At 52.2% G+C, this 20,283-nt stretch overlaps 7 protein-coding genes across 7 annotated transcripts, besides 10 other annotated features; 4 read left to right on the forward strand and 3 right to left on the reverse strand.

The window, feature by feature from the left end:
- Window positions 1–114: 114 nt before the first annotated feature.
- ACLA_031800 (rRNA-binding ribosome biosynthesis protein UTP23) lies at window positions 115–1,235 on the reverse strand (the record flags this gene model as incomplete). The annotated part of the gene is made up of 3 exons (XM_001269870.1): window positions 115–926; window positions 1,000–1,089; window positions 1,148–1,235. The coding sequence occupies 3 exons, from the start codon at window positions 1,233–1,235 to the stop codon at window positions 115–117; spliced, it is 990 nt and encodes a 329-aa protein (XP_001269871.1).
- Window positions 1,236–2,673: 1,438 nt separating this feature from the next.
- Window positions 2,674–2,698: a microsatellite.
- Window positions 2,699–4,334: 1,636 nt separating this feature from the next.
- Window positions 4,335–4,361: a microsatellite.
- Window positions 4,362–5,098: 737 nt separating this feature from the next.
- On the forward strand, window positions 5,099–5,863 carry ACLA_031810 (uncharacterized protein; the record flags this gene model as incomplete). The annotated part of the gene is made up of 1 exon (XM_001269871.1): window positions 5,099–5,863. The coding sequence occupies one exon, from the start codon at window positions 5,099–5,101 to the stop codon at window positions 5,861–5,863; it is 765 nt and encodes a 254-aa protein (XP_001269872.1).
- Window positions 5,864–6,846: 983 nt separating this feature from the next.
- On the forward strand, window positions 6,847–8,985 carry ACLA_031820 (RNA polymerase I-specific transcription initiation factor RRN3 family protein; the record flags this gene model as incomplete). Its single annotated transcript, XM_001269872.1, has 1 exon — window positions 6,847–8,985. One exon carries the CDS (start codon window positions 6,847–6,849, stop codon window positions 8,983–8,985), a length of 2,139 nt encoding a protein of 712 aa, XP_001269873.1.
- Window positions 8,986–9,067: 82 nt separating this feature from the next.
- Window positions 9,068–9,106: a microsatellite.
- Window positions 9,072–9,101: a microsatellite.
- Window positions 9,107–9,382: 276 nt separating the features above from the next.
- Window positions 9,383–9,415: a microsatellite.
- Window positions 9,416–9,510: 95 nt separating this feature from the next.
- Window positions 9,511–9,554: a microsatellite.
- Window positions 9,513–9,540: a microsatellite.
- A 150-nt stretch (window positions 9,555–9,704) lies between the features above and the next one.
- Window positions 9,705–9,730: a microsatellite.
- Window positions 9,705–9,731: a microsatellite.
- A 693-nt stretch (window positions 9,732–10,424) lies between these two features.
- ACLA_031830 (alpha/beta hydrolase) lies at window positions 10,425–11,444 on the reverse strand (the record flags this gene model as incomplete). Its single annotated transcript, XM_001269873.1, has 1 exon — window positions 10,425–11,444. The coding sequence occupies one exon, from the start codon at window positions 11,442–11,444 to the stop codon at window positions 10,425–10,427; it is 1,020 nt and encodes a 339-aa protein (XP_001269874.1).
- A 1,363-nt stretch (window positions 11,445–12,807) lies between these two features.
- erdS (aspartyl-tRNA synthetase, cytoplasmic) lies at window positions 12,808–15,684 on the forward strand (the record flags this gene model as incomplete). The annotated part of the gene is made up of 1 exon (XM_001269874.1): window positions 12,808–15,684. The coding sequence occupies one exon, from the start codon at window positions 12,808–12,810 to the stop codon at window positions 15,682–15,684; it is 2,877 nt and encodes a 958-aa protein (XP_001269875.1).
- Window positions 15,685–16,041: 357 nt separating this feature from the next.
- Window positions 16,042–16,904, reverse strand: ACLA_031850 (uncharacterized protein; the record flags this gene model as incomplete). Its single annotated transcript, XM_001269875.1, has 2 exons — window positions 16,042–16,494; window positions 16,605–16,904. The coding sequence occupies 2 exons, from the start codon at window positions 16,902–16,904 to the stop codon at window positions 16,042–16,044; spliced, it is 753 nt and encodes a 250-aa protein (XP_001269876.1).
- Window positions 16,905–17,875: 971 nt separating this feature from the next.
- Window positions 17,876–17,904: a microsatellite.
- A 184-nt stretch (window positions 17,905–18,088) lies between these two features.
- Window positions 18,089–19,886, forward strand: ACLA_031860 (tubulin alpha chain; the record flags this gene model as incomplete). The annotated part of the gene is made up of 6 exons (XM_001269876.1): window positions 18,089–18,113; window positions 18,197–18,237; window positions 18,364–18,390; window positions 18,503–18,578; window positions 18,650–19,604; window positions 19,664–19,886. The coding sequence occupies 6 exons, from the start codon at window positions 18,089–18,091 to the stop codon at window positions 19,884–19,886; spliced, it is 1,347 nt and encodes a 448-aa protein (XP_001269877.1).
- Between the last annotated feature and the right edge of the window lie 397 nt (window positions 19,887–20,283).

A 20,283-nucleotide genomic window follows, 5' to 3' on the forward strand; every position in this document is an offset into this window, starting at 1 on the left:
AACGGTATCATATTCTTGAAGATCAGGATATACGGAATTCGAAGATGGAACTTTTTCAAATAAATTTCAGCTCCCCAGCCAAACGCCATGCCGATGAATAGAGTTGAGAACGGATCAGTCGCTCATGTCTGCTGTGGCGGCCTGCCCTTCATTCGAAGGGGCACCATCGGGCCCATCGTTCCCTTCTCCCTTGGACCCTTTATGGTGGCGGCGTCTCCTCTTTGGCTTGGGGACGCTCGATTCCCCATCTTCCTGTGCTTTATCCGGGGTCTCATCGGCCGTACGATGAGCTTCCTCATTCCGCTTCTCTTGCTTAGCCCCGCCGGCCGCTTCCGCGCCCTTCTTCTTGGACTTCTTCACACTCAAGGGATTGGGCCCCTTGGCCTTCTTCGATGCCCGTTTCTTCTTCTCCTCGCCCTCCTCACCCCGCTTCCTCTTCCCTAGGGTTGCTTCATCGTTTAAGCCCGCGCGGAACTTACTCCTCTCGACCCCGTCCCGGAGATTCTCCGACGGCGTGCTCATCGGCTCGAGAATCATGACGGACCGCTTCACATACACAATCGGCACGCCGGGGATTGATCGGGCGCTGACCCGTAACTTCTGCGCGCGCCGCAGCGCAGCGAATCCCTCATCGTCGCCGCGCTTCCGCTTCCTCGCGTCGCCGCCGGAGGTGGACTTCGGGGGTGCTGGGGGGTCGGCGGTCGCGAGGATATAATGCTCTTTGTTCCGCTTGGCGTCCGCTGATGGCGAGAGTAGCGAGAGCAGGCATTCCACTTCATCGATGGGGGTTGAGTCTTCGTTGTGGGAGCAGTGTCGTAGGGGTAGTATCGTGGGAGGCGGGAGATGCATAGGACGGTAGGGATTGTTGGTTTTCGGGTTGATGGGCTGATTTGCCATGATAGCGGCCAGGGAACATTTCGTCAGTACTGTTGAGCGGCAGGTTAGCAGGTGTCTGTATCATTGTTTGCTAGCGGTCGGATCCGGGGATTAAATGCATACGCGGCTTGGGGGTTCCCTGGAGTGTGCGCTCGAGTGCGGGGATGAGATCCATTTTGAATGAGTGAACCGCACGAAGGAAGTTGGAGTCCACTGCAAAGATTCATAAGCCTATGGTTTGATGAATGGATTCTATTGCGGGTGGTCATACCCAGGACCTGGTAGGGTTCGCGAAACCCGAATGCCATCTCATACTGATGCATGAGTTTTCGATACTTCTTTGAACGTTTGGCTCTCATCTTGACAAGCTTGCCAACGAGGTTTCAATGGAGATGAAGTGGAGCGATGTATAGATTCGTAGATCCAATTCAGCTGTATCCTGCTTGGCTTCGAAACTTTTTCTGGACGTTCTTTTTTTCTGCCGGGCGGAGTGAGGGTGGTTTAGCTGTGGTCTGTGCTCTGTGCAGGATATCATGAATTCATGATAACGATAGCATCGAAGTAAACATTCCACAGCCCACCAGCACCACTGATTGATTCTCTTAATGCTCTTACATGCTATACTACAGGAGTAAATATGTGACAGTCCGCCTCTTTTTTTTTGATTGACATGTTGGTAGTACAGCCTTGCTCAGTGCCCCAATCCCAAATGCCCTCATTCTCAAAGATATATCTTGACTACATTTGGCAGAGTTTAGTCAAAGTCTTTCCCTGTTTAAGCTTAATTATCAAGACGCAATGATGCTCGGCCGAACGAGTTCCTGTTTTTTTAATACTACTGCTCACCAAAAGTTCGCTTGACCTCATTATCGAGATGTCTAGATAGATGGAAAGGACAAATCCAATGAGTGCAACCACCGACGTTTATGCTACCCCGCTCGAGAGTGTGCACCAAGCATGATAGGGTTGTAGAGAGAAACTTCATGATACTACATCAGATTGTACATGGAACTTCTTGATGAACAGCGATACGTTAAGGAAAACTAGAGGACCTAGCTGTAGAGACCATGCAGCAGGAATAATAGCCAGCGTTTCTGAGCATCTTTCTCTGATGTGAGACCTAGAGTTCGCTCCGAGAGAGATAGAGAAGAAAAGCCATTCAGTCCATGAGAAATCCCTACGAGTTGCATATCTGGAGTGATATAACATGCAGCCAAAGGGCTGCTATTCAATATATGAGAGTACAAGGTAGGAGAGGAAGAGTTGCATGTACATTACATTTCTTCACCGGCAAGGGACTGAGGTAGTAGCTGCAAGTCAGGAAATGATTATATGCAGGTGGAGAACGCTACGCTGTTCTGTGAGAGTGAGACTGTGACATCTCTGCAGTGGGCGGATAGACATCACTTGATGAAGTATTATGACTGCTCCCATGGCCAATTGATACCGTACAGCAGGGACAAAGGAGGACTCCGTAGCCCATACTCCGGAATCCGTACCATAAAGACCATGGCTGGGCTGGCTATCTACTGCTAGATAGATAGATAGATACATTGAGTATCCGAGATGTACAGAGTAGGTCATTCTAATTCATGTTAATTGATCCAGCCACACGCTTGGTAGTATTTGAGTCGAGATCAGCATCGGCTTCGAGAAGGCAGGATTTGCATGTATCATATGCAAGGGAGATAAGGTAGTAGATATTTTCTTTTCTTTTGTCTGCAGGCTGCAGCAGCTTGACATAATAGATAGTCGCAGTATGTTTATTTAGTCCTTAATACTTAATCGTCATGACAAAGACAGATAGATAGATGGATAGATACAGTGCACTGGCCATGGAGGCACTCACTGAGACACTGACTGCAAAACTAAAAGTGCAAAGGCCAAAGAGACAAAAGGTCTTGCCAAGTTGTCCACAGTGGAGTAGGTCCACCATATCCGATGGCCCCGTCTAAGCCTTGTATTTTAGCTGTTGGATTTGGGGGTTCATAACTTCATTCATCTTCCTTGTTGCCCATGAAAAACCCGCCTCAATAATAATGTGCAAGAGATCGTGGGTACCTACGATCAGATGACTCTTCGACGATAGTTAACTACCAATACAGCCACTCCAAGACCGACGACTGTCGGTAAGTAACGAACTTCTAAAAAAGCATCAGGCGATGTGATCTGAATAGAATTGCAGAATGCCCATCAGTCCGATCACCCGATGTCATAGCCTCATAGGTCACAAATCCCAAACAGAGTTAACCGCAAAGCCTAGCATGAGACAAGTCAGCCGGCTGGACTGGTTTCACCTTCAGCGATCACAACTGTTGAGCGAGCGGCACATGGCTCATCTAGTCTTCTTACAGGCTGGTTCCTGGCGCTACACCGACGCCGTTGCTTGGCCTGTTTCCAAAGACGGGGCGACCAAGTCACCAAAAAAGGTACTCCGCAGCATTTTGGTCCCCACGTATCTCCCTCCCGTCCTACGTTGTTCATTCATGCAGGGAATTTTTCTATTTTAGATCCGGACAAAGATGGAGGCTATGAAGGGGATTGGATGCTTTTTTTAGGGGGGAGTAGATACATACATGAAGCAGGGGGAGACGTTGTCAGTTTACAGTCAGCCTTGAGTTGGCTCTTCCACGATGCCAGGGCCAGTAGTCCCATGGTGGTACTGTACTTCCCAGGTGTCATGGAGAAGTGATGGCAATCCTCATCTGGCTCAGAAATGTGACTGCGCAACAAGCGTAGCAGACAGGGACGATCGCTCCAACTGTGGTTGCTTAGACACATCAAATTGCAGTGTTCGATTTGGCGCTCTGGCGCTCGAAACCGCCATCGCTTCGAGAGAAATCGACGGACTGACTCGCTGGACCTATCCGTCGGAAGACCGGGAAAATTAAAGACGCATAGGTTTTAGATGTCTTCAGAGATCGGTATAATATTAATTATACAGACCGTAGGAATGCAGCGCCTGAAAGTCATGATTCCATAGAACTGGTTACTGGAGACTGCGAGAACCACTGTTCTTCCGAGTTCGCCATCCAGACATCCAAAGGGAAAATAGCGCACTGGAGACGAGAGGCAAAATCGAGAAGCAAGGCGAGAACCTTTCGGACAATTCTCTGTCCTCTCCCTCTGGATCATCCAATACAATTTTGGTCCAGAAAAGTGGGAAACACAGGACGAACTGTCCTGGACCCAAGGGTCAGCGCAGTTCACGGTTGTCGCCCATCGCTGGCCTCCACGGGTTTGTGGGTTCCAAAGCCCCAGCGAGCCTGAATTGAGGATCGCAAAGATCCAGAAGGGCTCTGTGACTCCCATAAGGCACAATCGGAGAGTCTGGACAGCCAATCCTCTTCTAAGGTAGACTTGCTGGTTGGTGATCTCCGACCGAACAGCCCAGAACTCTTGGTGATTCGCCTCGTCTTCCCCCTCCCATTAGTGAATTTTCCCTCCTCCTCCTCCCTTCTCTCCCTCTCTCTCTCTCTCTCTCTTCTCAACTTCCTCCTGGGGGGAAATCCGTTATCCTTCTTCTTCAGTTTCGCTTCTATTCCTTCGATTCTATTTTTCTACCTTTTTATCGTTATTTTTATCTGTGATTTCACGATCTTGCCTAGATCTCGGTATCTTAGGTCACCTTCTTTTCTACCCAATATTCTAAGTGGCGCGTCCTGGTTGTCCGCCTCTTTGAGTTTCGCTGTATAGAACAGTCACAAGTTCCAGCAGCGGCATTCTCTCTATCCCTTGAGTCACCTTCAAAAGACGAGACAATAGATCCAACCTTCTGAATTTCTTCTGCTGTGCGAGAAGATACGAGGACATCCGATCCCTAAATTCATCTCATCTCTCTTGTGAAGAGGATACTCACTAGAAGTGACAATCTTCTGTCATATTGAGATATCTGATTAACGGACATTCCATTCCGTTGATCGACTTCCATTCCTTCTTTGAACCCCCACCACCCGCGATTATCGGCGTCAGCCACACGATTCTTTGTCTTCTCTGCAGAAGTCGATTTGACTTCGCCAACCGAGGCGCTTAGTATACTCCTAATCTTAGGAGAGCATACATTGTACAACGAGACAAAGAACACTCCCTCGGATTGGGACGTCATCCTCAAAGACTAGGCTATATACGCCTGCTCATCGACTGCGTCGTGATAGTTGCTGCGACTTGGTCATTGCTGATCAACCACGCTTTGTGAATCGATTTTCATACTTCTGCAATCAACATGTCGACCCTAACCCGAGCCTTTACCAAGCGCCACAAACGCCCCGAAGTTTCCGCACCAATGCCCTATCGTGAGGGACAGGTCAAGTTCTCTGCGGGAACCATCAAACGGGGAAAGATTTCTGGACCTGTAGAGTTGTTATCAACGACGAACATGTTGGCGTACAATGCCCCCGATCTTCACTCGGCTGTCTCGTCGTCATCCTCATCATCATCCCTGCAGTCTCCTGATGACTCGGAGATTTCTTTCTCCCAGCGAAGCTTTGGCTCTCCGGTCACCACTCCCTCTGATTCTCCAATTGAGCCGAATCCCTTGTCGTCATATTTCCCCAAGCGATCCGCCACAGTTACCAGCCATCCTCGCTCGTCGACCTCAACGGCTTCGTCGGCAGATGCGCCTCTAGTTCCCAAGCGCGCGCTATCGCACACGAAACGATCCCATCAAGAACTGGCTCGGCAGCGCTCCTTGTCTCGCTTCTCTCCACCACCACTCAATTCAATGCGCAGTAGTCCTTCCATTAGAACGACACAAGACTTCTTCAAGCCAGATCCCCATCCGTTTGGAAAGGAACTGGAGCAGGTCAACGAGGTGGTTGAGGAGTTCAACAGCGCTAACACTCGTGTTCTTGATGAGGAGGAGACTATTCTGCTCAACAAGGGTCTCCGAAAATTCGCAGCCAACGACTACCTCGTGGAGATAGAGGAGCTTTATGGCAGTATCTTTGACGATCAACTCGCGCCGGTTGGTGCTGGAGCATGGTTTTAAAGACGAAATCTCTCCTTCACGCCCATCCATTTCTCCAGTTTGTTGCCATTTGAAGCGGGGAAGAAGAACTGGAATTCTCCTTCTCCTCCCAAGAGCCTCTTTTTCGTCACGACCTTGTTGATCATCTCGTTATGTGTGCCCATGTAATCTGCCTGTTTTATTGATCTCCTTCTTGCTTTACCTGCTATATACCATGGGATGGTTTTGATTCCTCCCGCATTGAATGTAAATATTACTGTTGATGCCCTTGATGCAGTTATCTCTCCTGCATCCCAGAATGCACTTACTCCACTGGTTTGATGAGCAATCAGTTTCTTCCCTGATAGTACCTTTTGAATTAGGCTTTGAGTATCAGAATTCTTGGTCTCCAATCATCTTCAAGCATACAGCTCGCACGATCTACACAGATGCGTCTTTGATAGAATGACATCTTACCACGACAGGAAAAGCGTCGATAGGGTTTCGTGGACAGAAGCTCGGGTCACGCGTTGGTCACGCGCCAGTCACGAGCATTGTGGCCTCAGGCTCCACAGCGCCCCACAGACCGAAAAATTTCAAAGTGGATGGATTCTCCGCTAACTGTCTGGGAGACAACTCTATCATCGGTTTCAGGACCTTCATCTCTGATTGTCTACCTGTATATCTACTATCTTCTTGGCTATTCCTTTTTACTCCCTGTTTAGATAGATACTCGTTGATCAGACAGACCGATGAAGCTGGTGTCATCGTCTCCACCCCCTTGACGCCCATAAGTAACAGTTCCGGAGTGGATCAAAGCTTCTGCCCAACACGCATCGGTCGTGTCGTGTGCTTTGCCTCTTCCGTCGACAACATCGACTCTTCCTAGAGAACACGACTCGTGAAGCGGCTGATTTCATTGTTCTCTTGTCTGGTCAAAGGCTTTGAGCAACAAATGACACGGCATTGTGCTTTGTGCCGTTCACCTCCATCCCAGCCTTCTTCCTAATACGATCCAGACTGTCATGGTGTCCTTCGCCACCGTGTCGCGCAACCCTGCCGGGGCAATCAAATCAGTCAACTCCTCGAGAATGCTGGCCAGCCCCTCGCCAGTGCCCATTCTGAAAACTTCTAAATTGAACAACACCGCGACGCCCGGAAGAAAACACTCATTGGCCGAGATGGAACTTTCGCTGTCCCCCTCGTCCTCTATCGCGTCCGACGCTGGCGATGTCACCCCCAGCCCCAAGAAGCGGGCTCGGGTTCAGTTTGATAAAGATGTGGAAATGCGGGAAGTGTCTTGGAGTGGTCAGGAAAAAGAGAGTACCGGGACTGCGGAGAAGAGTGCGGCCGTGGTTCGCGAAGAGGTTCGCAGAGCCATCCAGCGGCATGTCTCGGGCGCGGACAGCGAAGCCTACGACCGCATCAAGGAGATCTTCTCGGTTGATCCTCGCCGTCGGGACGAAGATGGGTTGCTTTCTGAAGATGTACCTACGCATACCACATTGAAGCACCACCTGATGGGTCTGTTGTCAAATGTCGCCTCGCTGGACCGCAGTTGCAATGGTCTGGTCAACGCCGTCCTGAACAGTGAGTGGCTTGGGCGGGATGGCTCGTATATCAAGCTGTACATTCGATTTCTAGGTAATCTTGCGGCCGCGCAAGGAAGCTATCTGGGCTCGGTTTTGAAGATGCTGGCCAACCACCTGGGCGAGCTTCCTAAGGGGACAGGCAAGCTGCCCGGATACGCCCCGGTCCATGCGGCCGAGATCTATAGCAGAATTCACACTGCCCTACGGCATGTGATGCAGTTGATTCCGTCCGGTAGTGGGACGCTATCACCAATCCTATCTATGCAATTCCCCTTCGATACGGATTCCGCCAAGGCCAATATTGCCTACACGCGGAATCTGTTGAAGGTAATCAGCTATGCTCCTGAACTGCAGGCGGATATCCTTGCCCTCATCACGGAGAAGCTTGTCAAGATCGACGTCCAAATCCAAATAGATATGGAGGATATCGAGGACGAGGTAGGGGAGGATGTTCTTCATGCTGTCTCACCCGAAGCTACCATGTTCGAGGATGAGGACGACGACGAGGATGACAACGCCTCCGTCGCCAGTGATGAATCCATAGACGCCGAGTCACGGCGCGTAAAGATCCTCAAAGATAACATTCTGAAACTGGATGGCATGATTGACTCCTTGTTCGAGTACTACGCTCCTCCCTTCCGATCGGGCACCTTGGACGACAAGGAGAATGCCCTTGATCTTCTTCTGAGCCATTTCCAGAGTATCATCCTCCCGACATACCGCTCGCGCCACTCCCAATTCCTTCTGTTCCACTTCTCGCAGTCTTCACCGATCCTCGTCGATCGCTTTGCGGCCACCTGTGTCCAGCTCATCTTCAACAAGATGCAACCGGGAATTTTGCGCCAGTCCGCCGCCGCCTACCTCGCCAGCTTTGTTGCACGCGGTGCGCACATCTCTGGCGAGGTTGTTCGGGATGTGTTTGATCTCCTGGGCACGCATCTGAACAATCTCCGTCTGGACTACGAGGCTACCTGCCGGGGCCCTGATCTGCGTCGCTACGGCCCTTTCTACTCCACCGCGCAGGCATTACTCTATATCTTCTGCTTCCGTTGGCGAGACCTGACCACCGCGGCGGTTGAGGGCGATACCCCAGAGCAGATCGACGAGCTGGAACCGGAAGAGATTGCCTTCCCTCCGTCGGTCAAGGAAGTGCTTCACCAGGCGATCCACTCCAAGCTGAACCCGCTCAAGGTCTGCTCCCCGGCCATCGTGTCGGAGTTCGCCCGCATGGCGCAGCATCTCAACTTTATGTATGTGTTCAGCATCCTCGAGACCAACAAGCGGCTGCGCGTCTCGTCCTTCCGGAACATCTCGGCGATGGCGGACCCGCGCTTCAGCCAGATCGAGCGCGAGACCCGCGCCGGCGATGACCTCGGATACCAGCTTGATGCGTATTTCCCCTTCGATCCCTACCAATTGCCTCGCAGCCGTCGGTGGCTCGAAAACGACTACGTTCATTGGCAAGGGATACCCGGGCTGGATGACCAGGACGATGATGACTCGGACAGCGACCAGGACAGCGAGTTAGAAGACGATCTCAGCGACGTGACCGAAACCGACGAAGAGGACTGATTTCGTCTACCTCTTTTTTTCTTTTCTTCTGCTTCTTAACTTTTCCACCCTCTACACCCAACGAAGGGATTCAAAACCCCTCATCGATCTATCTATCTATCTATCTATCTATCTATCCATCCTTGCTCTACGCAAAATACCCCTACAGCGTCTTTGCAATTTCTGTCGCATTGCGAGTTACGACCGGCTACCTAAAACAAAAAGGGATAAAAAGTGATCTTCTCCTCATCTACGAGCTTTGTTAGCGTGGCGTATCGGGATTTTTTGTTTCCCTTTCCATTTCTCTTCCCCATTTAATTCCAATTGATCTTTTCACGTGTTGACCCGCCATTCCGAACCGGATCGGATTCTTGAGGTGTTTTGTACCAAGCGTTTTTTCTTTTTTTGATCCGACTCTTGCTTCATGCTTCATGCCTCATGCTTCATGCTTCGATGTACATGCATGTAAACTACGCGAGTGGCGGGTGGTCCGCATCCATGCAAGTTAGTGAAATGCGAGATGAAACAGAATCTTAGATGGAAAACCTCTGTCCCTGTCCCTGTCCCTGTCCCTGTCTCTTCTGCTTCTGGGCGTCGGGGAGCTAGTAGCTACCTATACCTGCCACTCCTTTCACCGCAACGTACCTAGGGTAGCTACTGGGTACCTTAGGCATCAGTAACCTCCCCAATGACAATAGGTACCACCTACTCCGTTAGTTAGTATCTTAGGTATACACTATCTAGCCTAGCCTAGCCTAGCCTAGCCTGCTCCATGTCCATCTGGTAGATGGATACATAAATGTCCTGATTCCTCATTCCATGCCTGACGTCAAGTGCCTAGCTAGGTCCTAGGTAAGTAGTGGGTAACACAATCCACCCTGGCTCTGTTCCTGCTTTGGGTGCGGCGGGTGTGAGAATTGCTTGAGAAAATCAGAATCAGAACCAGGGTCAGCATCAGGGCAGTGCTATGTAGTAGGTACTGGACCTAGTACTTAACAGTAAGTAGATAGTTAGGGAGTCGATGGTTGTGGTTGGTGGATGGAGATGCCGGGTCACGGTGTGGAATCGTGATCTGCAGTCAGGTATGAGTAGGACAACCTAAGCCAGGTTGAGCGCCGATGGTGCCTGAACCGTAGGGCAGAGAGATATATCATATAAGGTACCCTCCTAGGCAGGCAGGCATTTAGTCTACTCCGTAAGGCGTAGGTACAAGGATGGGTCATAGAAATAGATCTATTGGCTTGATACAGCTATTATACACCCAAACGCCTCGCCACCATGGCTAGGTATGGTGTCATGTCATCTCATCTAAACGCCAATTGAACCTGAGACTAAAGATAAACAGAAGAAAAAAAAATACAGAGAAAGCGCTAACCGATACGAAGAAAGAGTGACGAGGAGGCCATACATAAGCAGGGATACAGATTCCAGATCTTGCATCCCCCCCCCAGAAAAAGGACCTATCTGTCAAAGATGGCCTTCATGTCCGCGCAGGCGTCGGAATATAGGATGTTCACCTTGGCTTGATCGCGGAACGGGTTCGGCGACTTGTCCCATGCATGTCGGGCTTTCTCGATCATCATGGCCCGCACGTGCTTCCCCGCGTCCTGCAGCCGCCGCATGAAATGTTGGCTCTCCTTGAGCAACATGTCCCATTCGCAGATATACAGAAAGATGTCGTGGGGAAGGGCATCATTGAGGATCTCATCGGTCGCCCGTACCGGCGATGCATATGGGGACCGGCGCTCTTCATGATCCGGCAGGTAGGAATTGTCAAACAGGTCCGTGAGTATCTTCGGCAAGGTCTGATCGGGCATGATGCTCTCGGCGCGACGGAAGGCGCGGGACTCCTCAAAGTCGAGGATCGGGTACCAGCAGAACAGCGCGACGATGTTCATATCGCCGGATGTGTCCACCAGGTGCTGCGACGAATCCGCCCGGTTGAGCGAGGGCACCGGCCGCTCGGGGGTGGGCAGGCTGCGCAGTCGCAAGGGCACCGTGACCGCCAGATTGCCTCCAGCCGAGAACCCACTCAGAGCGACACGGGTCACATCCAGACCCAATTCCGCGGCATGCGCCGCCAGATACTGAAGGGCTTCGACGCCGTCGTCCACGGCGGCGGGAAACGGGTACTCGGGTGCTCGACGGTACCCGACACTGACTACCACTGCTCCGACTTCCCCGAGAACGCATTGGGCCCAGCGCGAGTCATCGGTCGCAGTCCCCAATGTGAAACCACCCCCGTGAAAGTTTACCACAACGGGCAATCGGCGACCTTCTCCCCGACTTTGGTCGTAACCCGGCGGACAGTAGAAATGGAGTCCAATCTGGGAGTCACCGGAGGGAATTGAGCGGACGAAAGAAGGACGCGGAGGACGGGGAGCGGGTAGGTCATGAATGAACATTCCTATGCGCATCAGAAAGCGCCAGAAGACGGCCTGGACGTACAGCCACCATCGCGAGGGGTTTTCAGATGCCATTAAATTTTTGGTCGCGGAAGGAGAGGGGTGGAACTATGGTGCCGATTTTCACCCCAGTCCCATATATGCATGCAAAAGGGAAGGGTGCCGAGCGAGCCTGGTCTAGAAGAATGCAATCACCCTGAGTCAGCGGCTCCGAGCATACGCCGATGATTATGCGGAGAAGAGTGATGATTATGAAATCAAATGACAGGACGACTCGGGGATCAGGTAATGTTTGCTCGGAATCATAATTGGAATACCTATCAGATTTTCAGAAGAGGAATTTCTGAGTTGAACGTAACCGAGGAAGAAGAAAACGAAGAGGAATGGAAGAAATTGGTCAAGACTGAGGAAGAGTAAGGAAAGGGGGAAGAAGAAGCTTATGGCTGCGTACAGGGTCAGATGATGATGGTGGTAGTAAGAGGCCGGCAGCGTTAGGAATGGGGAGATAACTGAATTATACTGAGTATCTTAGTAGTAGTAGTAGGAGGGGAGTGTAAACTAAGCTACGTGCCGGACTGCCTGGCAGCCTGGCCTACTGGAAGAGTGTCTTACTGTGATCCCCTGAAACTGAAAAGAGAGTGGTGCTCGGGAACATGAAATTGATATGATCGTATGATTGGATTTCCTCCTAGAGTCGAATGAATGATTGATTGAAGATCTATACTGTTGGATCTTTTATAAAGGCCACCTCGATATACTGCTGTGTTCTTCAAAATCTACGTCCCTAGATTGAGAGAGTAGATAGATACCTGAGGTTGACTTCCTGCGTCACTTTTCCCAGTAGTAGTGGGGGACGCGATGATATCATCCGGCCGTTTTCTTGCTCGAACCTTGCGCTTTTTTGGCGATTGATGGAAAAAGCTTCGACGGGCTTGATCAGGGAAAAAAAAGAGGGAAATCCAGGGCGTTGGTCTCATTCCTGTCAACAACTCAACATACATAACAAGACTTTCTTCTTTCTTCTCCCCCCTCAACTTCCCTTTCTCTCTGACTTCTCTACCACTACCACTACCACTACTCCCGGACTAGACTAACTACACTGTTTGTTGTCGATCACCATCGGCTTATCATTTTATCACTAATCTGATTACTGATAAACTAAACCCCTCTGTGGCTGGCTTCGTTTTTCCTACTTCGGCTCGACGGCTGACTAAGTATCTACTACCTCGCCTCGTGAGAAGAAAAGTTTCCAGGTACTTCTGGCCTGACTATCTCCGACTCGACCCCGTCCACACATCCTAAAGCCATATATTTATTCTCGTCTTTGTGTGAATTGGAATCTCTATCTTCCTTCCCACCCCCCCCCCTAAGATTCATTAGAGAGGAGTGGTCTTGCATGGTTTCTGGCCATCTCTCTTCTCAATTCTAGGCCACCAACATGTCGATCAAGCGCGCTTTGTCCAAGATCAAGCCCAAATCCGATGAGGATTCTACGTCCTCTGGCGGCGGCGGCAGCACCAACAGAATATCGATCTCCTCTATCGCCTCTCCGCGTCGCAGCATCTTCAGCGGTTTCTTGCGCGACCGCGATGATGTCTCTTCCTCGGACGATATCTCCGATGACTCTTCTAACGCCGGCTCCATGAGCAAAAACCAGCAGAAGCGCTTGGCTCGGGAACAGCGTCGGAGAGAGCGCAGCCGGCTCAGTGAGGAACACCATTTAGATGATTCCGAACGACGCCAGAAGGAGGAAGAGATCGCAGTCGCCGCCAGCCAAGAGACAGCCGAGATGAAGCTGCGATATGGAGAACTGCCGTTGATGCAATCGAGCACCCGTCTGCGAGAGCCCCGCGTTCGCCTGGAGAACATCTCCGCCGCCAATGTCGGCCAGGAGGTCCTCTTCACCACTCGTCTGCACATTGTGCGTCGCATGAGCTCGAAGCTGGTCTTCCTGATCTTCCGTCAGCAGCTCACCACTTTCCAAGGTGTGCTCCACGAAGTCCCCGGGGCGAAGTCCATTGCCATGATCCAGTGGGCGGAGCATCTGCGACTGGGATCCATTGTGCATGTGCGCGGCATCGTCCAGGCCCCCGAAGTGCCCGTGTTGGGTTGCAGCATCCACGATGTCGAGTTGCGCATCGAGCAGATCCATCTGGTGGTTCATCGGGAGGAACCCGTGCCCTTCAGTGTCTACGAGGCCGAGATCCGCACTGCCGAAGAGGAACGCGTCGAGGGCCGTCGCAGCCACATTTCGGACCGCACCCGACTCAATAACCGTCTCCTGGACTTGCGGACTCCGACGGCGCAGTCCATCTTCCGCATCCAGTCCGCTCTGAGTAATATCTTCCGATCGTCCCTTGACGAGCAAGGTTTTATCGAAATCCATACCCCCAAGCTCCAAGGCTCGGCCACCGAGTCGGGCGCTAGTGTCTTCCAAGTCAACTATTTCGGTCGGGATGCCTTCTTGGCCCAGAGCCCCCAGCTCGCCAAACAAATGTGCATTGCAGCCGATTTTGGCCGAGTCTATGAGATCGGTGCCGTCTTCCGAGCGGAGAACTCCAATACCCACCGTCACTTGACGGAATACACTGGTCTGGATCTCGAAATGGCCATCGAGGAGCATTACCATGAGATGCTGGAGGTGCTTGATGCCGTCATCAAGAACATCCTCACGGTTGTCTATGGCCGTTACCGCAAGGAAGTGGAGATTGTGAAGCATCAATTCCCGTCGGAGGATGTCGTGTGGCTGGAGCAAACCCCCATCATCCGCTTTGCAGACGGCATCAAGATGCTCAATGATTCCGGCTGGCGCGACGAAGATGGAAATCCGCTGCCCGATGATGAGGATCTACACACCCGCGATGAGATTCGTCTGGGCGAGCTGGTCAAGGAGCAGTACGGCACCGATTACTACATCCTCGATAAGTTCCCCACCGGCGCGCGTCCTTTCTACGCCATGCCTGACCCCGAAGACCCGCGCTTTACCAACTCCTTCGATATCTTCATCCGAGGCCAGGAGATCGTCTCCGGTGGCCAGCGTATCCACGACCCTCACATGTTGGAGGAAAATATGCTTCGCTGGGGCATCAACCCGGAGTTGATGGATGATTATATGGAGGGTTTCCGCTGGGGTGCGCCTCCCCATGCCGGCGCGGGTGTTGGTCTTGAGCGTCTGCTGATGCTGCTCCTGAAATTGGGCAACATTCGCCTGGCCTCGCTCTTCCCTCGTGATCCCAAGAGCTTCCCCGCGAAGCCCCCCGTTCTGCAGCTTCGCCACCCTGAGTCGTCGACCGTTGAGCCTCCATGGGTACGAGAGAAAGAGGGCCAGCGCGCCAAGGACGAGAGCCAGCTGCAACCATTGGAACACTTGATCGCCAACTACGGAGATGCTACTTCCACTTCGTGGGGGGATGAGCGGTTCAAGATTTGGCGAGACATGGCCACCGGCGCGGCCGTCTCCTACGTCCCCAGCACCAACAACTATGCGGTGATTCCCGGCAACCCCCTCTGCGACCCCGCCCAATACAATCGTGTCATCACCCAATTCCTGCACTGGATGCGGCGCGAGACCAAGTACAAGCCCATCTGGCTTCTCTGCTCGCCCGAAGTTGAGACTATCCTGGGTGAGAAACTGGGTTGGCGCAGCTTGTCTTGCATTGCCGAGGAGCGCGTCGACCCATCCCGTAACCAGGCCGCATCCGACGGTGAGATTGCCCGCAAGATTCGCCGCGCACAAAATGAAGGCATCAAGGTTGTGGAGATGAAGTATGGTGAGATGGTGCCGGACGATGCTCGTGAGAAGATCGAAGCCCGCATCCAAGACTGGCTTGCCAACCGGAAGGGTGCTCAGGTGCATCTGTCTGAGATTCACCCTTGGCGCGACCCCGAGCACCGCTGGTATTTCTACGCGGTGGACAAGTCTGGCACCATCTGCGCGTTTGTTGCTCTGGCCATGTTGTCCCCCCAGCACGGCATGCAGGTCAAATACAGCCTCGACTTCCCGGGCTCCCCCAACGGTGTCATCGAGTACCTTTTGACGCATGCCATCCAGACTGCGGCCGCGTCTGGCGTCAAGTCCCTCACATTCGGCGCCGGTGCGACAGCGACCCTGACACCTGGTCACAACATGCATGGAACCAAGATCAAGATGCTGCAGCACACCTACGAGACTCTGGCCAAGCAATTCCACCTGGTGCGCAAGAGTGAATTCAGAGCCAAACTGGGAGCCCACGACGAACCCCTCTACATTGCCTACCCGCCCCACGGCCTTGGCTCGAAAGGCATCCGGGCCGTCTTGCACTTTTTCGAGGATTAATTGAACCGATCTCCAAGGTGCAGGCATGAGCATGACATGCTGACGATCGATGAGATGCCTTGCTGGCTTGCCCTTTTTCTAGACGAATGATTGGGAGTGGAGGTGTCTTGGATTGATTAGGAACCCCCCAGATGTATCCGAAGAGTTGGTAATACTTCTTCCCATTGCTTGATGACATTTTTATTCCCCCTGACGTTGATGGCTTGATGATCTGAGTGAGCATTTTATTTGTGCATAATCCATATTTGTCTGATATATGTTGCTTATTCAATATCCTCAACATACACCTTTCCGCCGTTTTTGACTCGGTCCATTAGCTAGCTAGTATACAAGAAGACGGGTAACCCTCCCCCCTTCCTACCGGATCTTCTTCCCATCATCCCTCAACCCAACCTCCCTCTCCATCACCCCCCTAACCACCCCCATGACCCACCACGCAACCCCGACGGCCAACAAAGCCACCACACCCGCATACACCGCCGTCCCCACCAACGACCGCGGGAACACATTCCCCAGAAACGGATCCAGAATCACATCCACCAGCACGGGCGGCACCCGCTCCATCAACCCCTCATCGGGCGAGAAGTACTCCGCCGCGGCGCGCACGCGCAGGAAGAGCACCGAGTCCGCGCCCGCGCCCGCACCAGCGGACCCCCGTGCTCCATCGGAGTTGGGGTTACTGGCCTGGCGGACGGGCAGGAGCGAAGCCTCCAGCCGCGCGGCGGAGTAGCGGCTCACGGATGCGAGGAGGGTGGGGTCATCGAGTGCGTTGGCGAGGGTGTAAGTGTCGAGGGTGAAGATTGTGGGTTGCTTGTGTACTTTGTTAGTGGAACGTAGGTTGTTGGGGTGTGGGTGTGGGTGTGAGGTTTTGTAGCTGGGGGACGGCGATGGTGCCGGGGGGAAATGGGACTGCGACTCACCGTTGCGAGATAGCAGACGCGGACCTCGTAGCGTTGGCCCGGGGTCAGGTTCTCGAGGAAGAACCAGGAGTCCGTGCCGGGGGTTTCTGGGGTCGGGAAGGAGGCGTTTAGGTGCGTTCTTAGGGATGGGGCGGAGGGGGAGAGGCGGTTGAGGCCGAGGTCGTCGAGGGTGGGATCGGTGGAGGGGAGGGGAGATGGGTGCGGGGCGAGGAAGATGGTTTTTTCGACGTTGGCGGCCACAAAGGGGAGGAGGGAGAAGAAGAAGAAGAAGAATAAGAGAGGAGTGAGGGGATTCAACATGTTTGTTGCTTGGGATTGGTATTGATGGGATTGGTGGTGGGCTTATATGGGCATTGTTGTTGAGTTGATATTGGGAAGACGAGGTTTGAGGCCTGGGGAGGTTAGTTTTTTTTTTTATGTCTAGGATGTTTTCTTGGGAGGGCTTAGATACTGTTGACTATTAAGGGTTATTCGTCTTGTAGTGAATATAGCAGATGATGAGGATGACGAGGTGCTAGTCTACATGGTCATGATCAGAGCTCGCCTTGATATAGATGGATGTAATTGAATAGCAAGTGGCACAAGTCGTAGCTTGTGTACTAAAGCGATGATTTCTATAAGCGTACCTTTGAATACTCCTAGCTTCCGCTCAACAATATGTCTAAATTTATTGCTAATGGAGGGTATATTGAACCCTAGTATGTCGATGTTGATGTTGTTGAGCTCATGCTGTCTGTAAGCCACGTGACCCAATCCATATGGGGTGATCTCACGTGATAACTGCCCGCTGAATAAGCATTGTTGATCCTTGTCACGGGACCGTGAGCGAGACTCGGGCATCAGGCGGTCACGAGAGGCTCTGCACCAATCACACGGCGCGAATGGCAACGCGACCCAACGGACTGATCAAACAGCGAACAAGAAAGTCCAGCTTGGGAGGTGACAGCGCATTAGGTACGCAGTAGTACAGCCGGCGAGGGTGACTAGTAACAGTAGTAAGGGCGATAGTACCTCGAAAGATTCCCTATCAGCGGCTATCCCAACTCCCAAGTGTCCCAAGTGTCCACCGTCCGCCGTCCGCCATCCACAACAATCCCATCTTTGCCTCGACTTGGGCTTCTCCCCCTCCCCTCCATTCTTCCTAATTATTATTTCTCTACATAACTCTTCAATCTTAATATTCTACCTGTCCTATCCCGATATCCCTCTTCCCCAAGGGTTTGTTGTTCTCCCTTCCCAAGGTAAATTACCCTCCCCCCCCCTCTGCCCGCTTGTTGTGTTGTGTTGTTGTTGTTGTTGTGTGTTTGTTTCCCACCCGTTCCTCGACGCCTTTTTTTTACCGTTTTGCTGGTGTTCCGTTTACTTACCCCTGAAACAACCCATACAGCAGATCGTCTTGGGTTTTTTTCGTCCTTCATTCCTCCTCCACCCACCCTCTTAATCTATCCCTTGTGAATCGAATTCCGTCAGTTTGACTCGACAAAATGAGAGAAGTCATCAGTTTGAACGGTTTGTCCCCCTTCTACGTCTTCGTTCGACGTGTTGTTTGTTTTGTGTGGGCCGTGTCACTGATGTTTTCTTCCTTGATACAGTCGGCCAGGCTGGTTGCCAGATTGCCAACTCTTGCTGGGAGGTATGCATTGACTACGAGTTTCCGCCATGTAAATACAGAAAAAATGGGGACGACAACATAGGCGTCGATGGATAAAGAACTTCGCTGGAATGACGCTTTGCTAACTGGTGGTGGCATGATTAACAGCTGTACTGCCTTGAGCACGGTATCCAGGTATGTGGGATGGCAATCTCGGCTTCCTTGCAACTTTCAACCCCATCAATCCCCCCTCTTCTTTCGCCCTTCGACGCGTCAAATCAAACTGACCCTCTGTCATTCATTATAGCCCGATGGTTACTTGACCGAGGAGCGCAAGAAGGCCGACCCCGACCACGGTTTCAGCACTTTCTTCTCTGAGACTGGTACGTTTTACGCCTTCACTCTCACAGTCCAGTCTTCTTCCCATTGCTGTGCTGACAGCAATTGCATCAAGGCCAGGGCAAATATGTTCCCCGTACCATCTACTGCGATCTCGAGCCCAATGTGGTCGACGAGGTCCGCACCGGCACCTACCGTAGCCTTTTCCACCCTGAGAACATGATCACCGGCAAGGAGGACGCCTCGAACAACTATGCTCGTGGTCACTACACCGTTGGAAAGGAGATGATCGACCAGGTCCTCGACAAGGTCCGCCGGGTCGCTGACAACTGCGCTGGTCTCCAGGGTTTCCTGGTCTTCCACTCCTTCGGTGGTGGTACCGGCTCTGGTTTCGGTGCTCTGCTGATGGAGCGTCTCTCTGTGGATTATGGCAAGAAGTCGAAGCTGGAATTCTGCGTCTACCCTGCTCCCCAGAACGCCACCTCCGTCGTTGAGCCCTACAACTCCATCCTCACCACCCACACCACCCTGGAGCACTCCGACTGCAGCTTCATGGTCGACAACGAGGCCATCTACGACATCTGCCGCCGTAACCTCGGCATTGAGCGCCCCAGCTACGAGAACCTGAACCGCCTGATCGCTCAGGTCGTCTCTTCCATCACCGCCTCTCTGCGTTTCGATGGCTCTCTCAACGTTGATCTGAACGAGTTCCAGACCAACCTGGTGCCCTACCCCCGTATCCACTTCCCTCTGGTCGCCTACGCTCCCGTCGTTTCCGCTGCCAAGGCTTCCCACGAGGCCAACTCCGTCAACGAGATCACCACCGCCTGCTTCGAGCCCAACAACCAGATGGTCAAGTGTGATCCCCGTAACGGCAAGTACATGGCTACCTGTCTGCTCTACCGTGGTGATGTCGTCCCCAAGGAGTCCCACGCCGCTGTTGCCACCCTCAAGACCAAGCGCACCATCCAGTTCGTCGACTGGTGCCCTACTGGCTTCAAGATCGGTATCTGCTACCAGCCTCCCCAGCAGGTTCCCAACGGTGACCTTGCTAAGCTCGACCGTGCTGTGTACGTTTCTCTCTTCCCATTGTGCAAAATAGTAGAACGAAGCTGATCCATTTTTATAGCTGCATGCTGTCCAACACCACTGCCATTGCCGAGGCCTGGTCTGCTCTTGACCACAAGTTCGACCTCATGTACTCCAAGCGTGCCTTCGTTCACTGGTACGTTGGTGAGGGTATGGAGGAAGGTGAATTCTCCGAGGCCCGTGAGGACTTGGCTGCCCTCGAGCGCGACTACGAGGAGGTCGCCAGCGACTCGCTCGAGGAGGAGGTTGAGGCTGAGTACTAGATGGATGTCATCACTCGGCAGGATTCCGAAGAATGGCTGTAGAGGTTGGCTGTCCGTCTTGGTGCAGGGGCTCCTTTTGGTTGTCTCTATGCTCTTCTATTGGGGACAGGCGTTTGCCAAGGTGATATACCATGGACCTGTGCAACTCGGGTTGCATGCAAATACATAGGAGAAGAGATTGGCTTAGCTCACAGACTATGTTTTTCTTTGTCTGATATATTTTTAATATCCCGAAGCAGCGATGAAATTCACCCACTCGTTCATATAAAAGACACTGCGAATATGAGATTGTAATTATGTTTTTTCACTGCAAATCCATCGGATCTTTAAAGTATTTTCTTATCTTGTTAGGCTGTGAATACTGAATAGGCTCTGGTCCAGAGAGGTGGAGAGGAGA

The sequence above is a fragment of the Aspergillus clavatus genome, genomic scaffold, assembly GCF_000002715.2.
Source record: "Aspergillus clavatus NRRL 1 1099423829805 genomic scaffold, whole genome shotgun sequence".
Lineage (NCBI taxonomy): Eukaryota > Fungi > Ascomycota > Eurotiomycetes > Eurotiales > Aspergillaceae > Aspergillus > Aspergillus clavatus.